Source organism: Malaclemys terrapin, chromosome 4 (genome assembly GCF_027887155.1).
Source record: "Malaclemys terrapin pileata isolate rMalTer1 chromosome 4, rMalTer1.hap1, whole genome shotgun sequence".
In the NCBI taxonomy this organism is placed as follows: domain Eukaryota; kingdom Metazoa; phylum Chordata; order Testudines; family Emydidae; genus Malaclemys; species Malaclemys terrapin.
In genome coordinates, this window is record NC_071508.1 from 86,572,331 (window position 1) to 86,591,786 (window position 19,456).

The 19,456-nt window shown below is 48.4% G+C and overlaps 1 protein-coding gene across 5 annotated transcripts in view; it reads right to left on the minus strand.

The window, feature by feature from the left end:
* Positions 1-9,354: 9,354 nt before the first annotated feature.
* SLC8A3 (solute carrier family 8 member A3) overlaps positions 9,355-19,456 on the minus strand; it is a 210,883-nt gene continuing 200,781 nt past the window's right edge. For all 5 annotated transcript variants that reach the window (XM_054028667.1, XM_054028666.1, XM_054028665.1 and 2 more), the window contains 2 exons: positions 14,479-14,754; positions 9,355-12,831 (listed from right to left, as the gene is read on the minus strand). In XM_054028667.1, the coding sequence (XP_053884642.1) occupies positions 12,455-12,831; positions 14,479-14,754 (653 nt within the window). In that variant the 3' untranslated portion in view covers positions 9,355-12,454. The remainder of the gene's footprint in view (positions 12,832-14,478; positions 14,755-19,456) is intronic.

Sequence of the window (19,456 nt, forward strand, 5' to 3'; positions counted from 1 at the left end):
TCCTGCTTATTCCCCATACTTCTCGCATTTGTATATAGGCATCTAAAATACTGGTTTGATCTTTCCTCCCAGTTTTTTCCTGACTCTCCTTTCTCTCTGCCAATATAGCCCACACTCCCTCTTGTTTCCGACTCATTTCCCCGGTCTCCATGTTCCCCACTTACCTGTGGGCTTTGCTCACCTGTCCCCGTCGAACCTAGTTTAAAGCCCTCCTCACTAGGTTAGCCAGTCTGTGTCCGAATAGGGTCTTCCCTCTCCTCGAAAGGTGAACGCCATCTCTGCCTAGCAGTCCTTCCTCGAATAGCATCCCGTGGTCTAGGAAGCCAAAGCCCTCCTGGCGACACCATCTTCGCAGCCAGGCATTCACCTCCATGATGCATCTGTCTCTGCCCGGGCCCCTACCTTTAACAGGAAGAATTGAAGAGAATACCACCTGTGCTCCAAACTCCTTCACCCGTGCTCCCAGAGCCCTGTAGTCACTCTTGATCCGCTCAGTGTCACACCGCGCAGTATCATTTGTGCCCACATGGATGAGTAGCATGGGGTAGTAGTCAGAGGGCCGGATAATCCTCGACAATGCCTCCGTAACGTCTCGGATACGGGCCCCCGGCAGGCAGCATACCTCTCGAGATGAAATGTCAGGGCGACAGATGGGCGCCTCCGTCCCCCTCAGCAGAGAGTCTCCGACCACCACTACCCTGGTGTACTTGCTGGCGTATCCTTCCATGCGGACGGCTAGTTGCAGATATGAGATCTCAGGGGTTTTATCCTGACTCCGGAACCTTTCCCGGTACATCTCAGGAGTCAGCCCAAACTCACGTAGCAGGGCCTTTTTGAATAGTTCGTAGTCCCCTTTCTCTGCCTCTTCCAGTTGGCGGTACAATGCCACGGCTTTGGGGTCCAGTAAGGGGGTAAGGACCCGGAGTCTGTCCGCGGGATCAACCCGGTGCAGCTCGCAGGCCGTCTCAAAGGCCTCCAGGAAGTCATCCATGTCCTCCCCCTCCTTGCGTGGGGCCAGGATGCACTTATCAAAGCTCCGTGCAGTCCTGGGTCCCCCCTCACTCACCGCAGCCGGGGGTTCGCTGCCCCTCAGTCTCGCCAGTTCCAGTTCATGCTGTCTCTGTCTCTCATTCTCCTCCCGTTCATGCTGATGCTGTCTCTCTTCACGCTGATGCTGTCTCTCTTTCTCCTCCCGTTCATGCTGACGCTGTCGTTCACGATCCTCCAGCTCTCTCAGTTTTAGCTCTTTCTCCCATTCCAGCCAATTCCGCTCCCCGGATGCCGAACGTCGCCGGGAGGATCCTCTGCTGGCCGGCGAGCTTCGCCGGGAGGGTCCCCTGCTGGCCGGGGGGGTCACGGCGCCTTCAGTATTTGCTGGGATCCTCCCCACCCTTCCCCTAGGCATAGGAAGGAGGGGTCTCGGGAAGCCCTCAGCAGCCGGCTGACCACTCCCAGCTGGGACAGACACTGGTGCCTGCGCTGCATTTGCCAGGCTGCTTCCCTGAGACACAGGGATCAGTTCATTCGCGCGATCCTCCGCCTCCAGCCGGGCAATGAGCTGGTCTTTGGTGAGCCTCCCAATGCACAGCCCCCTCTGCTTGCACAGCTCCACCAGGTCGCTCTTAAGCCGCTTGGCATACATCTTCCTGCTGGCCACTCACCGGCCTGTGTGCTCACAGCTCCCCACAGTTCCCAGGGAGATCCCTAGTGTGCCAGCCCTTCTCGAGGTCACCACCTCTCTGCCAGGGTCGAGCTGCAGACTCCTCCGCCCCTGGGACCACTCGCTGCGATCCCCCCGGGGGACCCTGTTACTGCAAAAGTCCTTCTCGCTGGTCACACACTCCCAGGGGTAATAACTGTCTCTCTCTCACTCTTCAGCACGCCTGGTCCCCGTCAATCCCCCTTCGTTTTACTGCTCCCCAGTCACTTACTGCAGGAAGCGCCGTCCACGGGGTGCAGTAGATCCCGCCGCTGCCACCAGTTGTCACGGAGTATTGGGGAACTCAGGGCCCTGCACCCCCGGCCTCCTGCGATTCACCATGACTCTCAGCCAGCCAGTAAAGCAGAAGGTTTATTTGGATGACAGGAATACAGTCCAAGACAGGTCTTGCAGGCACAGACAACAGGGCCCCCCTCAGTTAGGTCCAGCTTGGGGTCCCAGGGCATCCCAGCCCACCCCCCTTTGGGGGGGGGTCAGAGCCATCTCTGCCTCCCAGCCATCTCTCCAGCCCGCTTCCAGCACACTGCCTTCAGCGACCCCTCCCACAGCCTTTGTTCAGTTTCCCGGGCCCCGGAGTCACCTGGCCTTCAACCCCTTCCTGGGTTCTCATGTTACAAGCTCAGGTATGTTCCCTCGGGCAGACTCCCATCCTCCAATGCAGACCATCCTAGTCACACTCCCCTGTCAGCATTCACACACCCCAGCAAGAACAGTCCCAGTTCGTCACAATAACCCAATGAAATTAATAGGCAGCAGGTTTAAAACAAACAAAAGGAAGTACTTCATCACACAACACATAGCGTGTGGCACTCTTTGCCAGAGGATGTTGTGAAGGCCAAGACTATAATGGTTCAAAAAAGAACTCAGTAAGTTCATGAAGGATAGGTCCATCAATGGCTATTAGCCTGGCTGGTCAGGGATGCAATCCCATGCTCTGAAATGTCCCTCGCCTCTGTTCATCAGAAGCTGGGAGTGAACAATAGGGTATGGATCACTAGATGATTACCTGTTCTGTTCTTATGTATGTTAAAACAATCACAGGGTGTGAAATTTCTTAAAGGACACAGCATTTAATTAGCTCCAACTAATTTACAATTGTACTTGTTAATTTTCTGAAACTTTATGCTGCCAATGAAATTGTGGCTATGTCATTAATAATAAAGGGGCTGAAGACACCCTGCTGTAGGTGCGAAATCTAACAGTAACAGAGGTGCCACGGCTAGTGCCTCCATAATGTAGCTTGTCACAGGCATCACATAGCGCAAATAGTTTGTCAGGCCAGCTGTCTTTTCAGAGCCACATATCGAACTGCTGGGAAGTGATGGCCTGTGTGAGTGACACTGGCAGTCTGAGAGGTCAAAGGCCATAAACCACCTTCCACCCAGCGTTAGTACTGATGTAAAAACCAGAGAGTATTTAGGGTCAAGTGATAGACTTGGAAAGCAGGCAAAGAGCCCTTCCGCCCCCCAGATCCACTCGCACACCCACACCAAAGACAGATATAATTTGACTGCAGGTTTTTTTCGTGTGTGTGTGTGGGGCGGTGCATCTGCCACTGACTGCGCTAGTGACCTCAGGAGGTGGCGTCTGTTAGGCAGGCATCAGGGAGTGTTAGTTATCACCATTTCAAAGGGGTATCCAGCAGTGTCCTGCAGTGCTTCCTCCCCTCACTGGTGAGGAAGCAGAGCCTTCCCAGCACACAGCTGCCTTGTTGGGGCACTGTTTTGCCCATAATATTCACTACCTAGAAATTAAACATTGTGGTTACTTTACTTAAGCACTCCTTTAGCCCCAGGACAGCAAGCTAGAATCAGCCACAGGCGCCTCTGTTGAGCTCTACCTGCCATTGTCACAAAGAGCAGCCCCTCTGGCACTGGGTGCAGACATGACAATTGTAAAACTCACTAACTAATCCACAAAGGTTAATGCTGTCATCATGATCTGAACAAGCCCCTTTGCTAATTAAATGAACTCAGCTAAGTCCCTTTTGTCCTGGAAGAAAGGGCAAAACAGTTGCAGGTGAGCAACGCCGGCCGCTAAAACCATACACCACCACCACCACCAAACCGAAAACAGTATCAGCTAGCGTCTGGCTTTGGCTGCTGGCACGAGGCAACGCCTAGTTCAGATTCTCCATATAGGCAGAGCTTAAGTGAATTCTATCGTGCAGCTCATCAGGCAACGACCGTAAGCTTCTGAGTACTGTACCGTCTGCAAGCTGCTAAGGGCCCTCAACGCCCAGTGGCTGTGGCAGCTCATCAGCACCTTGTGTGATGGAGCTGTATGTTGATATGATGCCAATGCTACTAGCTGTGTTGTGTCCAGCTTTTGGGCCTTTAAACACTAAGAATAATCAGCTCTTATTTGCTCTTAGTACATTTCATCCATGTCTTCAAATCTTAGCTACAAGGGCGGTGGCTGCCCTGCGGACATTTAATAAGACTAATAAAGCACTTTACAAAAGTGGTTAAGTACTATTATACACCATTTTACTGATGGGAGCCTGAGGTAAGTGTTCACAGGCCACAGTGATGCTAGACAATGGTGAACTCAGGACTGAAAGCCAAGTTTCCAGAGGCCCAGGTTCCCTGCTGATCACTATATGTAGGGTTGGGATAGACGTCCCTCCCCACTAGCCGCACCTCCGGCTCAGATTGGCAGTGACCCTGGAGGTATTTTGCGTTCCTCTCCTGCACGGCGTGTGGGTCACTTGCAAGGATTATCTTGTATTGCTCAGGTAACCATTTCCCTGCCGTTGCGAGGGGGCCTCACACGCTGATGCACCTCTGTCACTCCTGTTCTCAGCCTGTGGCGTATAGTAGTCTGGGCTCCTGTGGGTCTCCTGGCCATTGCTGGGTTTAGTGTGTAGGTGTAGGGGTGGTGGTAGTGGGCTGTGATACACAGGAGGTTGATCTAATTGTCCCTTCTGGCTTTAAACACTAGGACTTGCCCTAATCACTACACTGCCCTGGCTACCTGGCTTAGACCTCAGCAGGTGGCATTCTCCTGAGCATGACACATACTACTTCTGCTCCAGCTGCTATTTACAGAGGTGCTGAGCACCCTCCCCACTCCCATTGTCATCCAAGGTACAGCTACAGATAGGACCTACCTTTCCTGCTGCCCCAGCCTAGGCTTAGCCCTGAGGCTAGCCATCTAGCCCTCCCCAGCCACAATTAGCCTGGCTTTACTGTATGGCTGAAGTCTTTGCAGCATTATGCTACCATAGCTTAGAATTGGCCATGAAGTCACCTACAGGAGCATCCAGCTGTCCTAAAATACTGGGTAATGATGCTGCTCAGGGATCTGGTTCTAGCACACACGAGTCAGGATTACATAGGGCACAGTGCAGCCCATAGTGGACAAATATTTGAGTGCTGCTGAAAATGAAATGAGTTGCATGTCCAATGTCTGCCTTCCCCACCCCTACTCCCAGATGCACACTGGCCATTTTGCACAGCATCTTCCATGCTAAAGAGCTAAGTTTAAAGTTCTCAAAAAGAGGATATGGCGGGGCTGTGTTTGTGTGAGAGAGAGAGAGAGAGAGGGAGAGAGAAAACTGTGGCAGTATTTGGGGGAGGAACTGGAGGAATGTATGTACTGGGCCGGGGGGGGGGCAAGTGAGGGAATTTGGGCAGTGCTGGAGGGATGTATGTATGTGCGCCAGAGGGTATTTGAAGGGGTGCTTGGGGGTGGTTTTGTACTGGGGGTCTATGTGTACTGGGATTGCTACCTGGGGAATGCTGTGTGTGTGTGTGGGGTGGGGGTGGTCTAGTTGGCTTTTAGCTCATGTCGTAGCGGCTCATGCAAACTCCAGAGGCCCCCAGGTTCAATCCCATCCACTGACAACCAGGGGTCTGTTGGTGTTACATATGTACACTGTGAGGGCTGCCCGGTGGGTGCTGGAAGGCATGTGTGTGTACTGTGAGGATTACCTGGGGGCAGAGGTTATAGGAATGTTTTTGTACCTGGGTGTATGTGCTGGCGGGGAGTGTTTGTACTGGGAGATGTACCTGGCGGGTGCTGGAAGGGGTGTGGATTGGGAGGGATACTGGAAGGGGTGTGTGTGTGTGTGTGTGTGTGTGTGTGTGTGTGTGTACACACACACACACACACACACACACACACACACACACTGGTATTGTAGCTCAGGGGTCCTGGAAAGCATGTTTGTGTACTGGGGATGCAGGCGGATTGTGTGTTTATTGGGAGTGGTACATGGGGGATGCTGGGGGGGATGTTTTCATACTTGGCCGGGTGATGGAAGAGGTGTGTGTATTGGGACGTGTACCTGGGGGATGCTGGAAGTGGTGTATGTGTTGTGGGAGGGGTGCCTGGTGGTGTTGGGGGGGGGGGGTCTGTGTAACTGGGAGGGATACCTGGGCTGGTGGTGGAGTGGGTGTATGTGTACTTGGGGGATGCTGGAGGGACATATGTGTGTACACTGTGAGGGAATGTTGAGGGTGTGCTGGAGGGATGTATGTGTACTGGATGGGGGATTTGGCGGTGCTGGAAGGGGTGCTTGTGTACAGGGAGGTGTACCGGGGGAGCGGGGGTGGGTGTGCTGGAAGGTTTTGTGTGTGTGCGCGCACACACTGGGAGGGTTGCCTGGGGGGTGCTGGAAGAGGTCTATGTGTACTGTGAGGTGTATTTACGGGGTGAAGGAAGCATGGTTGTGTACTGGAGGGGATGCTGGAAGAGTTTGTATGTGTAGTGGGAGGGATACCTGGAAGGCATCTCTATGTACTAGGCAGGGTACTGGAGGGTCTATGTGTGTTTGTGTAGTGAGCATGGGGGGGTAGTACCTGATGTGTGTGTGCTTGAAGGGGGTGGGGTATGTGTACTGGGAGGAATGCTGTGTGTGTGTGTGTGTGTGTGTGCGCGCACCTGCGCACACACCCTGAGAGGTGTACTTGAGGGGGTGCTTGAAGGTTGTGTGTACTGAGATGGGTATCTTTGGCTGTGTGTATATGTGTACTGGGAGACATAGCTGGGTGGTGCTGGAAGGGGTCTATATGTAATGGGAGGGGGTTACCTGGCAGGGTGATGGAGGAGGGCATATGAGGCAGGACCTGAGCGGCTGTTGGAGCTCTTTGTGTGTGTGTGTGTGCTGGGAGGGGTATTTGAGGCAGTGCAAAAACAGGTATATGTGTACTGGGAGGGGTACAAGTGGGATGCTGGAGGGGTGTTTGCATACTGGGGGCGGTCCTGGATTGGAGGGCGGGGTTGTGTACTGGGAAGGGTACTGGGGTGTGTGCGCTGGAAGGAGTGTATGTGTGCTGGCGGATGTGTGTAGACTGTGAAGAGTATCTGAGGGCGGGTGTTGGAAGGGTTTATGTGTACTGAGAGGGGTGCTGGTGTGTATGTGCGCATGCACTGAGTGGGGTATTTGCAGGGGTGCTGGAAGGGCTGTGTTTGTATTGGGAGCGTTTCCTGGGGGAGGTGCTGGAGGCGGTTGTATGTAGTGGGAGGTGTACCTGGGGGAGTGTTGGAGCTGTGTGTGTGTACTGGGAGGGGTACTGGAGGGTGTGGGTACTGGGAGGCCTACCTGGATGTGTATGTGGAAGGGGTATTAATGTGCTGGAGAGGGTGTGTGTGTATGTGTGTACTGGGAAGGGTACCTGGGAGGTTGTGGCAGTGGTTATGTGTACTGGGAGGGTTGCTGGGTACGTGTGCGCGCACTGGGAGAGCTTTTTTGGGGGGGGTGTTGGAGGAGTGGAGGCATTTCTGGACAGTGCTGGAAGAGCTGTGTTTATATTGGGAGGAGTACCTGGAGATGGGCATATGTACTTGGAGGGGGTACCTGGGGTGTGTGGGAGAGGTACCTGTGGGATGCTGGCATGTGTACCTGGGTCCTCACTGTTGAGGTGGGGTGGGGGGGCAGTGTCGGTCCCTGTCACAGTACCAGGGTGGGTGATGCAGCCCTAGGACGCAGCAACAGCCGTCCGTCATGTCAGCACCTCTCAGTGGGGCTCTCCCCCTCCCCAGGGCTGGGAGCCTGGGCCTCAGTGGGAAAGATCTAGCAGCTGCAAAGGACCAATCAGGAAGCAGACAAACTTTCTGAGCTGCCGGCTCTGCTCCAGAAATATCCCGGGCATTGCCTTTTATTTGAAAAATCCTCCTGTACAGAGGATCAAAAAAGAGGCAATGACTGGGAAAAACCCTGACTTATGCGTTTTGCAGCAAAATAGCAGGTAGTGAGCATGCAAGTGTCATGTGCTTAGGCACTGAATTAAACCAATGCTGCCTATGGTAAAATGACCTTAGTGTTCATTTGGGTTTATATGGTATCATGAGTGTATATACCTCATCCTAGCTTGGCAGCCAACAGGTTAGTGTCCGAACTGCCAGTCAACGCTGGTTGGCAGCCTCACAGCAGCTGGGAGAATAAAAGAGCAGGGCAGCAGAGGGATGGGAGGACTGCCAGAGGAGCAAACGGGTGGGAGAAGAAACTCCAGTCAGCAATCAGCTGAGAAGCCACGCGGCAAAAGCATACCTGACCCTACAGGCCGGAGCTGCCTACAGAAACCAAGGGAGGTAGGTTAGCGCTCAGGCCATAACAGGAGTTGTTGAGCCTTGACTTTGCCTGGTTTAAGGGCCCTGAGCTGAAATCCAGTGGAGTGGACGTGCCTGGGTTCCCCTGCTATTCCCCCCGGGAGACTTAAGGACTGAAGGGATTTTGAGACTCCCGAGCATCAGGACCAGCTGCCACCAGCCACGTATAAGGAGAAAACCCACACAACCCATCAGGATTGAGGCTAACACCTTTCATAGCCCAGACAAGGGCTACCGTAGAGACTCAGGCAGAAGGCCCTGACCGCCCCGCCAGATCAGGCGAAGTCTGGTGCAATGCTCTGCTGGGGCAAGGGGGTGCTAGTGCAGTGACTGACACACTAGCTCACCTACGGGTAGGACAAAGTAAAGCCTAGTTACAAAATTGTTTTCAAAATAAGGCTAAATTGAACCTGACTGGGCCATGTTTCTTACACTCATTCAGGGGTCAACGGGAGTGCTGATGTTTTTGGTGAGACCCGTCACAGCAGTGGGACAGTCTTGCATAGCATTGAGGCCCCTTTTTGAGGATTGAAATTTTGGTCAGCCCAATTGCGTGATGCCATTTTAACCTCTAGCTGTTGCTTTGCAAAGCACTTTGATCTACTTGGCATGAAAAATATTATCACCAGTCTTAGTATTTATTCATCCGTCAAACCAAGCAAGCCTGATTCTCCAATCAAAATCCAGTTTGGTAGTAGAAATAGTTTCAGCAGCTGAATGAAGAAATTCAAATGCTTTTGGGATCCTTACAGCAAAGAGGGATTTACCAGTTTTCCTGCAGTACCTCTAAGAGGAAAAAAAAAAATCGCACCCAATTATTAGTTCCAAATGTTCCCCACCCCTTTAACTTTCAGATCTGCTCAGAACGTGTTCCGGAGTCACTGATGATCAGTAGGAGCAGACTAGCTGTTTTGATTCCCCACACACCTCTTCCTGATGCCCATATGAACTCAGCAGTCCCATACAACCTGCAACAGAGAAGACATCTCATCCAACAATCAGGGAAGGAGAAAAGAAGGAACTTGTACGAATGGGTAAGGAACTGTAGAGTGTGATTTAAAAAGCAACAAGGCAACAGAAAGAGGAAAGCGGCTTTATTCCAGATTGAGACGTGAAGCTGGCAGGAAAAACAAAGAGCAAGGAACAATGACAATGAAACCAGCGAGCTTTAACTAATGAAGAAGTGAGGTCTCCTGTGTACAAACCATCCATGATGCAACTTTAGGCGGCTTATTCCTGCCAAATCTCATTGAGACAAATGGGGGGGTTGGGGTGGGGGGAGGAAAGGCCAGGGGGGAGGGGAAGAAAATGCTTCCATGCAAATTTCCAGAACAAAAACAAAACAAAGCAAAAAGGCAACGAAGATTTTGTTTTTCTTTTCTTGTATTTTTTTTTAATGATGTAAAAAATAAAATAAAAGAAAGAAACACTCCACAGATGTTATTGGCCTGGAGCAGTTTTTCTCAGTGTATGTAAGGGCAGCAAAGTAACTATGAGATTGGCACTAGCGTAGTCATCCCTCCTCCCGCTAACCCTCCCTCACCCCCCCCCCCGACAAAGTGATCTGAATAAAGAAGCAGATGAAAAGCATGTGTTTGATACAGCACAAGCAACATAACAGCATTTCAAATACCCAAGCCAGGTTTCAACTAGGAATGGGAGAACCGGTCTGGATAAAATAAGAACCCGTCTGAACCTGTCTGAACCTCTGCCCCAAATTCAAACCAAGTTTTTTTTCCAAACCTTTGTGTTTTCAATTTCTTGCACTTCTGCTTGCTGAGTCACAGCCAGGATGAGAGTTGCAGTGTTGAAATAAGTTAACAAAAGCTCATCTTATATTTCTTGGCACTCTGGAAGCAAGATACACTGAAAATCTCAGCAGGCAACCTGTTCTCAGACGTTTTCTTGCCTGATGTTGCAGACCCAAAAAGCTCTGATAAAGTGAGGATAAGCATTCAGAAAACTTGGGTGCTTATTGGATTCACACCTTTTATTGTTCGCCCACCGCTAGTTTCAACAGACAAAGCGCCCACTGCTCATATCATATCAGAGAGAAGAATCTTTCCTTCCCCCTCACACTTTTTATATATATACTTGAGACACATCTGTACGAAAATAAATATTTCATTTGTCAATTAAGGATAATTTTCACGCTCTTCCGTACATCTGAGATCATTTTGCATCTTCTTTTCCATAACAAAACAACACAATTCTCAGTCCCATCTCTATTTTCCCTCTGTGTGCTTTTGCCCGGCCTTTAAGGCATTATCAGCGCATTGGCTCACTCTTATGAAAAGACAGGTAGAGAAGGACCTCTTTCCATTGCCTGGTTTACTCTCTAATGCTCCAGGTTTGTTTAATGAGTGTGAAGTTTACGAAGAAGACATTTCCCTTTACAGTACCTAAGTTTTTGACAGAAGAAAACATCTTCATCTTAAAAACACTTTAAAAAGAATGAAGCTGCAATGCCCTCTTCCAGTTCTTGCACTTAAGAAATATGTATATAGATAATATGTTTATATAGATATAAGTATAGCTTTTTTTTTTTTTTTACCAACCCAACATTTCAATTCGCAGCTGTTGATGTAATTCATGATATGAGATCTTGCTTGTATTCCCCTTTTTTATTTTTTCTTTAAAAAATGCACTTAAAATTAAAAGGGTGCTTTTCTAAAATGTACTTAAGATGACACAGAAGTCCTAAGATCTGTGGCAGTTTTTAAGACTGTACCTCTCAACCTAGCAAAGACCACGAGTGGAGCACTGATCCTTGTAACAACAGGGTGTTAAAGGAGCAAATTGGCAGACATGATACAAATCAAAATGGGAAATGACCCTTGCACTGGAAAAATACTGTCATATGGTTTTGATTTGGTTTTGGTTTTTCCCCCCGAAAAAGAGACTGGTGTCATCTTTGCTCAGCATATCTGATCCCAGTGAGTTACAGTAACCAGATGTGGGTCATCATCCATTAGGACATACTTGACCTTAAAGATGTAGAGAAATCAACTGGCCCTGACGCCAAGAGAGGAGTTATGAAGAGGCATCAAGATCCTGTTCCCTTTGGTAAGCACGTGTGTTTTTAAGGACAAAGTAAACCCTTTAAGATGATGCTTAGAAACCTTTGAGTGGCACGTTATGCCTCAAAGCTTCTCGTATGCACCAAAATGTGAGAACCGCAAATTATTTACATGAATTCACCTTCACTTTAAAGCAAAAAAGAACACCCTGCTGCCCTCCCACAAATCAAACACAATACCATTATGATCCTAAGGGATGTGCCCTGGTTTCCCTAGCTCCCTTTTTTCCACATTGCAGGCTATGTCTGTGTATCTGTTCATTTCTTTACCTTTTCTAAATGAACATATTTTCCTCTCCCTGCAGTACCACAGGTTTTAATTTTTTTTTACAGAAAGAGATGCCATACTCCAAATATACAGGATACATATTATGTTAGAGGTCTTTTTTTTTTTTTTTTTTTTGTAAATCCCAGGCTGGTGCGTGGGTTACTCCATGCTCCAGCCTTCATCATTGTATTTTCCTGTGTGTGTGTTTGTATTTGCATTTGAAATACATCAGTCTCATGATATACTTAAAGAAATGAAAGGGAGAAACAGATGACAGCGAGTCATTTGACTATGACATTGTTTTTGTGGCTTCCAAAAAATGCATGGTTCCACTCCAGCACTGATGGCAGCTTGAAGCTTTTGGTTTTGATTTTTAACATTTTTTTGTCTATTTAAAGGAAGAAAAAAAACTTAAAGCAACGTTTCCTCCCCTCCCCCGCAAAACCTTCATCCAACTTATTTCTGTAATTCTCAACCTATTTAGAAATACATGATACCATTTCATAATGGAGGAGAGAAAAAAGAAAACAATAAAATAAAGAAAATGTGATCTTTGAAGGTGGCTGAAGATTCTCAATATCACTGACTGGGGTCTGTGACTGGGTTTATTTTGTTTGATTTATTTAAATATCCTAAATTTATTTTGTATTTTTAACTTGTTTTTGTTTCATGATAATTTTGCCCTTCTTGCAGCCCAGTTGTCCTCCTGTCTGGGCAACTGTGGAATCAGACAGCTGTCACTTCTGGTTTAACAACACTTGGAGGACTGGTGTCCAATGAGGTAACAGAGGAGGGGGATCCCTCCCCCCCAACTTCATCATCTCTCCACGGCTTAGAACCCTTTGATATAACAATAGGCCTCCAGCGTGGCAAAAAGAATGTACAGGAGCCACAGGCTCACAAAGAGCAAAGTTGTGGCAAGTCTGCACCCCTTGGGGCCTCCTAGTTCCCCTCCGAGGTGAGGCCGTCTCCGGTACAGCAGGACACTGATGCAGACAAAAGCAAAGATGGTGAAAAGCGTGACGGAAAAGGCCAGCGTGCCCGCTGACACATGGAACTCTTGTCCCTGGGAAGCCCAGTAGATGGCAGCCACGGACCAGGCCAGTCCGATGCCCAAGAAGACGTTGACAGCATTGCTGCCCGTGACGTTGCCGATGGCAGCATCAGCATACACATCCTGGATGGCGGCTGCTTTGCTGGCAAAAGTGTCTAGAGGGGAGAGATGTGAATTAACAGTAATAATGAAATTGTGCTGCCCAAAGCCGGGGGCCCTGGCGGTTTTTAAGGCAGGAGAGCAGGCATGGATTGCTGAAGCTGAATTGAAATAAGGACACCCTTTTCTGAGGGAGACAGAGGCCAGATCTCTGTAGTTGCAGAGAAGCGGTTTGAGAATGGCCCTGGTAGTGATGTCCCATGCCATTTTAGCACCTTCTCCTTAGACTGGTGCACTAAGTTGCCAGATATGTATAGGCCTGTCCTGGCCTTCATTTTGCTCTTTGCACCCAATGCAGTGTGCCCCACTCTTTTTTGCTGATAACACAGGCTGTGGCACTCAATCTTCCAGCCAGAAGGGTGCTTATAGCTCCTCTTCCAGCCACTAGCTGGAGTAAGTGCTGGAGGCTGGCGCTGTAAGTACTGCCCATGAACTAGGCAGTATTCCAGCTGAGACCGAGATAGCATAATAAGCTGCTGCTAGATAGGAGACCTGTGTCTGTATCGGATTGAGGGGGGCTAGTGGGTAGCACTTTCATTAACATACACCCACAATGGGGATGCGGACATGAAGGGGTGGACTTATTTCTGAGTGGAATTGGTGCTCTAGAACTATAGTAGATTATCTGACTAGATATAAATAGGGCTCATCTCTGTCCACAGTGGCCATTTGCTACCATTTCTTTTGGCAGCTTTGCCTAGCAGTGGCCTCTCAGAACTGAAGCTAATACAGGGGCTGACTACACTGCAATCGGAGGTGTGACTGCAGCCGGGGCAGGCACAGCCAGGCTGGCGTTACTCTGCTTAGCGTGGCTAAAACTAGCCGTGAAGACATGGCAATGTGGGCTTCAGCACAGGCTGTACAAGCCTTCCTGGTCCGTACTCGTATTGCTAGTCCCTGCTGGGGTGCATGTCGCCACGGCTGCACTGCTATTTTGAGCCACGGCAGCTAGAATTAAGCTAGTGTGGGTACGCCTACCCAAGGTGCAATCACACCTCCCATGGCAGTGTAGACATAGCTGTAGAGACACCACTGCCAGTGGCAATGGAGAAGGACAGTCCCCGTTGGTCGTCATCAGTATTATTATTACTACCAATTATGTTGCTAGAGCTCCTAGGAGCCCCAGTCATGGACCAGGACCCTGTGGTAGTAGGTTCTGTACAAACACATGATGTCGAGGTCCCTGTTGGCACAGCAAGGGTGCAGCTGTCCCACTGTGTCTGGTCAGTGGCTATGAGCAGAGGATGTTGGTTTACTGTACAGTCACTGTCAAGTCCCCTAACATTCACCAGTACAAACCCCCTCAAAACACATGCCCCCCCAACCCTTCCAAAACCAGACAGAATCCAAAAACCTGTCAATAAACCAGTTCTCAGAGATTCTCACCCGGTGCATCCTAAACCCCAGGGGGTCAACAGCTTTTGCCTGGGGAAAGGGGGTGTGAGTCTACTATCATTCCTCCCTGAACTCCAGTTCCCAGATTTCACATCCCATAGAGCATCGCAAGAACCAGTGGTTCCTGAAACACCAAAGTTACCCACGCAAAGGATTGTGGGATTTGCTGCTCCTGAACAATGGGCTAGGATAGAGGTGCTAGCCATTATTTTCTCCTATTACCACACTCTTGCCCTTGGCCTCCTCACCTGGTACTGAGGTGCCAAAGGCCACAAAGACAACAGCAGTCACCGAGTCCTTGAGGCCAATGGTGCAGCCGAAGTGGGAAGCGAGGTCCCCAATGACAGCAGTGAGCATGCCAATGATCATGATGGACACCACGAAACAGGCCCAGCCATTGCAGTACTCTGTGGGTGGCACGCAAGCAAAGAGCACCTTCCAGAAGACGGTCAGGAAGTGCATGACGTAGTCAAAGCAGGATGGCAGGCGCTCCTCACCAGACTCATCCTCATCCTCATCCCCCGCTGCAAGCAATGCAAGACAAGAAAGCAGATCACTAGTGGGCTCTGTGAAATCCCAGGTTTCCAAACACTGCTGCATTTTATAAGCTGAAGTCACATGGATTATGTTCTATTAATCCTTATTACAACAGCGAAATTTCACTGAAATCACACAGACAAGAACAGAAATTGCATATTTGGCCAATGGGGATGGAGGCCTGGCTGCTGTCTGAATGGATTTCAGAAAGAAGAGGTCAAACCAGGAACCAGTGGTATTACCTTTAACAGTATCATCTAGGCCACAGCTAGGATTCAATCAGTGAGGGATCAGGGGAGAATACCAACTACTGCCTGAAGGGAAGGAATGAGCTGTTGACACTGGGCTCTCTGTGACACCTGTCTTCTGCTGCCCAGGAGTGACGGGCAACCAATGATTTGCCTGCTAATGATCCTGATCTTGAATATTTGCTGCATAAGAGAGTGTACACCTTAACCAGCTTTCCCCTCTCCCAGCTGTTCTCCACCATGCCTGCAGTGTTACCCCCATCAGTTAACATTCTGATGCTAGCAATGGAATGGTAGGAACTATATGTTCATCAGTGCAGCAGGAGCATCTGTTCCTGGGACATTGGCATACTAGGAGATGCCAATCCAGATGTGGCTTTTGAAATTTTAGCAGCAGTTGACTGCTGGCTCTCTCTCTGTATCCCACAAAATTTAAGAACACACGAGTTTTCCTTAGTGCTTGTTTATCTGGAGCAAATAAACTCCTCCGCCAGCTTCACCTATTCTCTGCTTTCCTGGGTTTACTGAGGGAGGTGGGGAAGACGCTGAGGATAATATCGGGATTGCCTTGAAATGGCATCAGGGTATTTGAAAGTGGATCAGCAATCACAGAATCATCTCTTAATGTCCGTAATGTTGTTCTTGTACCAGTACACAGAGGATTTGACCATATTTATCACCATAGCAATGCAGACAGCATCATGAAAATAGTGAAGGCCAGTCAGGCATTCCTATTTACCCTTTCTCAGATGACAAGCATAAGTGAGCACTTGAAATTGAAAGACAACACATTTTACAGGGATAAAAGCAAATAGTTTCTTATGCAACACATAATTAGCCTGTGGAACTCACTGTTGTTTGGCATTACCGAGGCACAAAGCTAAATAATATTAAGAAAAAAAGCAGAAACTGATAAACTAAAAATAATATCTGCAAGAAGATTGGGTAAAATTTCAAGGGCTCTTAATCCCCATCTTTCTGGGCACGGGCTGATCACCAGCAGCGGTCAGGAAGGAAATTTTCCATCCATTCTACAGTATAACATACCAATGTGCATTATATAGGGGGGTTTATATGTTCTTCTGAAAATCTGCCACAGGCCAGTTCCTGACACAAGATGCCAAACTAGGTGGACAATTGGGCTGTTCCAGAATGATACTTCCTATGTTCAGTCTCTTCCTATTGTTATGGTATCTTCATTGTTACTCATAATAAAGCTAGTCATACAAATCTAATAACTGTGCCTGGGCCAAATGCTGAGGATCGCATATCCCCTTACTCTGAAGCAAGGGAGCGCTAGGCTCCAGTGACCAAACATAAGTAGATTAAGCACTACTCAACTGTAACTACAAAAATTGTCACCATTTCTCCATACAATGCTACTGGCACTCAAGGCAAAACTTCCAAAAGCTGTCCAACCAGTAATATGTGTCTGGTGTAGGCAGTCTCAGAATTGCCCCAAGGACAGAACTTGAACCTTAGTTGGTTCCTGGGTTTAAGGGCTGCTGCCTGTTTCTTAAGGAACCATGTGATTGTGCTAGGAACTAAGCTCTTCTACATAGAGGAAGCAGGCTAGGTCCATCAGCCAGAGGTCAATGGATCAAAACCATTCCTTGTTAGTCCTGGGCTGCTTCTTTTGACTTCATTACAGTGTATAACTACCCTAATGGGGAGAAAATACAAAGTACTAAAGGGCTCTTTAGTCTAGCAGAGAAAGGCATAACAGGAACCAATGGCTGGCTGCTGAAGCCAGACAATTTCAAACTGGAAATAAGGCAGTAAAGAGACACAGTATGATTTAAAAGTAATTACTATAAGACCTGAGGCAATATTGGACAAGATCCAGACTAACTACAAAACCTTTCAGACTAAACGCACAAGATGTGGAAATATCCATAGCCCAACAGATGTGTGTCCCTCCAAAAATGCAAGATATAATCAATGCAAAAAATATGGACATCTTGCAGCTGTTTGCCATAGTAAGACAGTCAGAGAACTGACTGCTACAGATAGCCAAGAGCCATTGTTTCTGGGATCTATCAATGTGATGACACAGAGGCCATCTGGAGAGCAAGACTGAATGTTGATGGAAAGACTATTGCCCTGAAAACTGACTCAGGAGCAGATGATGGTCATATCAGAAGGTACATATATTTACCTTCAAAACACCCAGATCTGAAATCACCTGATACAGCCCCGACTAGCCCTGCTGGTATTCTAACAGCATGGGCCAATTCACCACAGAAACAACTTACAAAGACAAAAGATTTGCATTTAGAGTATATGTTATCAAAAGATAAAAGACTAGTAGCCTTCTCAGCGGCAGCGAGGCAGCCATGATGTGCTTAGAGAAAAAGGTGGAAGAATTCAAGAAAGTTTTTGGTGAGATTGGACTTTTGAAAGGAGATGCAGTACAAATAACCCTATGAGACAATGCTGAACCATATACTATACAAACACCTTGCAGGATTCGTAACCCAATTGCTTAATATGTTCTTGGGGAAAAATCTGGTAGTAGCAGACTTTGATGGGGCGGCTGCCCCGCACTGGGAGAAAAGGGGTTAAAAGCAGCCCTAGGGAGGCTGTGATGGAGGCAGCCAATCAGAGAAGGGCTGAAGGGAGCAGCCAATCAGGGCCAAGCAGGCCCATATAAAAAGGGAGCTGCAGGGCAGAGGAAAGCAGTTCTCTGCTGGGAGCCCCTGGAGGAGGGACTGTGTCTCTGGAGGGCTGAGAAAACTGCTAGCACCCTGGACAGAGCAGTGCTGCGAGCAGGGACTGGGGGAGTGAGAGACAGCTTCTGGTTGGCTGCTGGGGTTTGCAGGCTGAGGCCCTGAGGCAAGGGCAAAGAGGATGCTGGGGCCACGAGGAAGTGGCCAGACAATTTGCTGCAGTTGCCATTAAGGGAAGTGGCTGAACAGCAGACTGCAGGTCCCCCAGAAGGGGGGAGCACAGAGTGTAGCACGGCTGGAGGGCTGTGTCACTGAAGTGGACGCCACAGTCCTTGGAGAAATGTGGGTCCTAAAGCAGGAGTGATGGCAGCGAGACACCACCCATAGAGGGCACACTACCATGCAGAGCTAATTTCCATGACAACCAGCAGGAGGCACCAGAGTGGTGAGTGAACCCCGTTACAGGGACACTCTGTCATGGAGCCCAGCATCACACTCCATTACCTACGTGCTTGAAGATGATGTAAAGGCATACATGGATGCTATGGGCACATACTGACCAGAGTCAGAAACCAGACTATACCTGCTACAAAAAGCAACCTCAACAGACACACAACTTCAAGAAGCTCTAAGTTACATGAGGACTAACTGGCCAAAGTATCTAAAGGACACTAAGGAAGTTACAAGAGACTACTTTTTGGTGCATGGACAATTAAGTGAGTCAAATGGACTCATAATTAAAGATGATTGCATCATAATTCCAACTGCAATGAGAGGAGAAATCTTAAACCTCATCCAGAAAGGACATCAAGGGCTAACTAAATGCTGTGAACAGGCCAACCAGTCTGAGTAGGGGCCAGGCATCAGCAAGGGCATAAAGAATAAAATATCTGCACGGGAACATTGCAGATCTCACAGACCAACACACCACACACAAAAAACCCTTTAACAACAACATCTCTACCAGACAGACCTTGGAAGAGACTAGCTGCAGATTTATGTGAATTCAGAAGATATTATCTGGTCATAATGGACTGTTTTTCCAGGTATATAGAAATAATGTACTTGAAAGACATAACATGTCACAGTATTATTGAGAAACAAATGCATTTTTGCTCATTTTGGTATGTCAGAACAAACCAGTGGTGGACAACAGGCTACAATTCACTGTAGCAGAATTTGTTTTTCCAAACAAAATATGATTTTTCATATTATTAGCAACCCACATTACCCACAAGCAAATGTAGAAGCTGAGAGAGCTGTACAGACAACCAAGAAAATCCTACAGCAGGAAGATTCATTCCTTGCTCTTGTGAGATACACATCAACATCCATAGAAGCTAGTGGATATAGTCCCCATCAGGAGTTGTGCTGAAGACAACTCAGAATTACTGTTCCAACTTCAGAAAAGAATCTATCTCCAAAAAGTGGCCAGACACAAAGAGCAGACAATTGGATAAAAAGGCTAAAAGACCTTATGAACACTTTTACAACAGATGACACTCAGTTAGAGAACTGCCAAGTCTAGAACCTGGTGCCTGTGTTTGTGTCAAACTGGATGGCGTAGAAGGACAAAGAACTGTAGTTGTCCTAAAGAAAAAGAATTCATCACCCAGATGATAGGTGATTGAGACTGACAATGGAGAGTTCAACAGAAACTGTCGACAGCTACAGTTTGTACCTCAGAAGGACCAATCAACAGAACAAACCCTACAGATGGTGCATGCAGAACAACAAGAAGATGCCAAGATTCCAAACTGACCAGTCGTTGC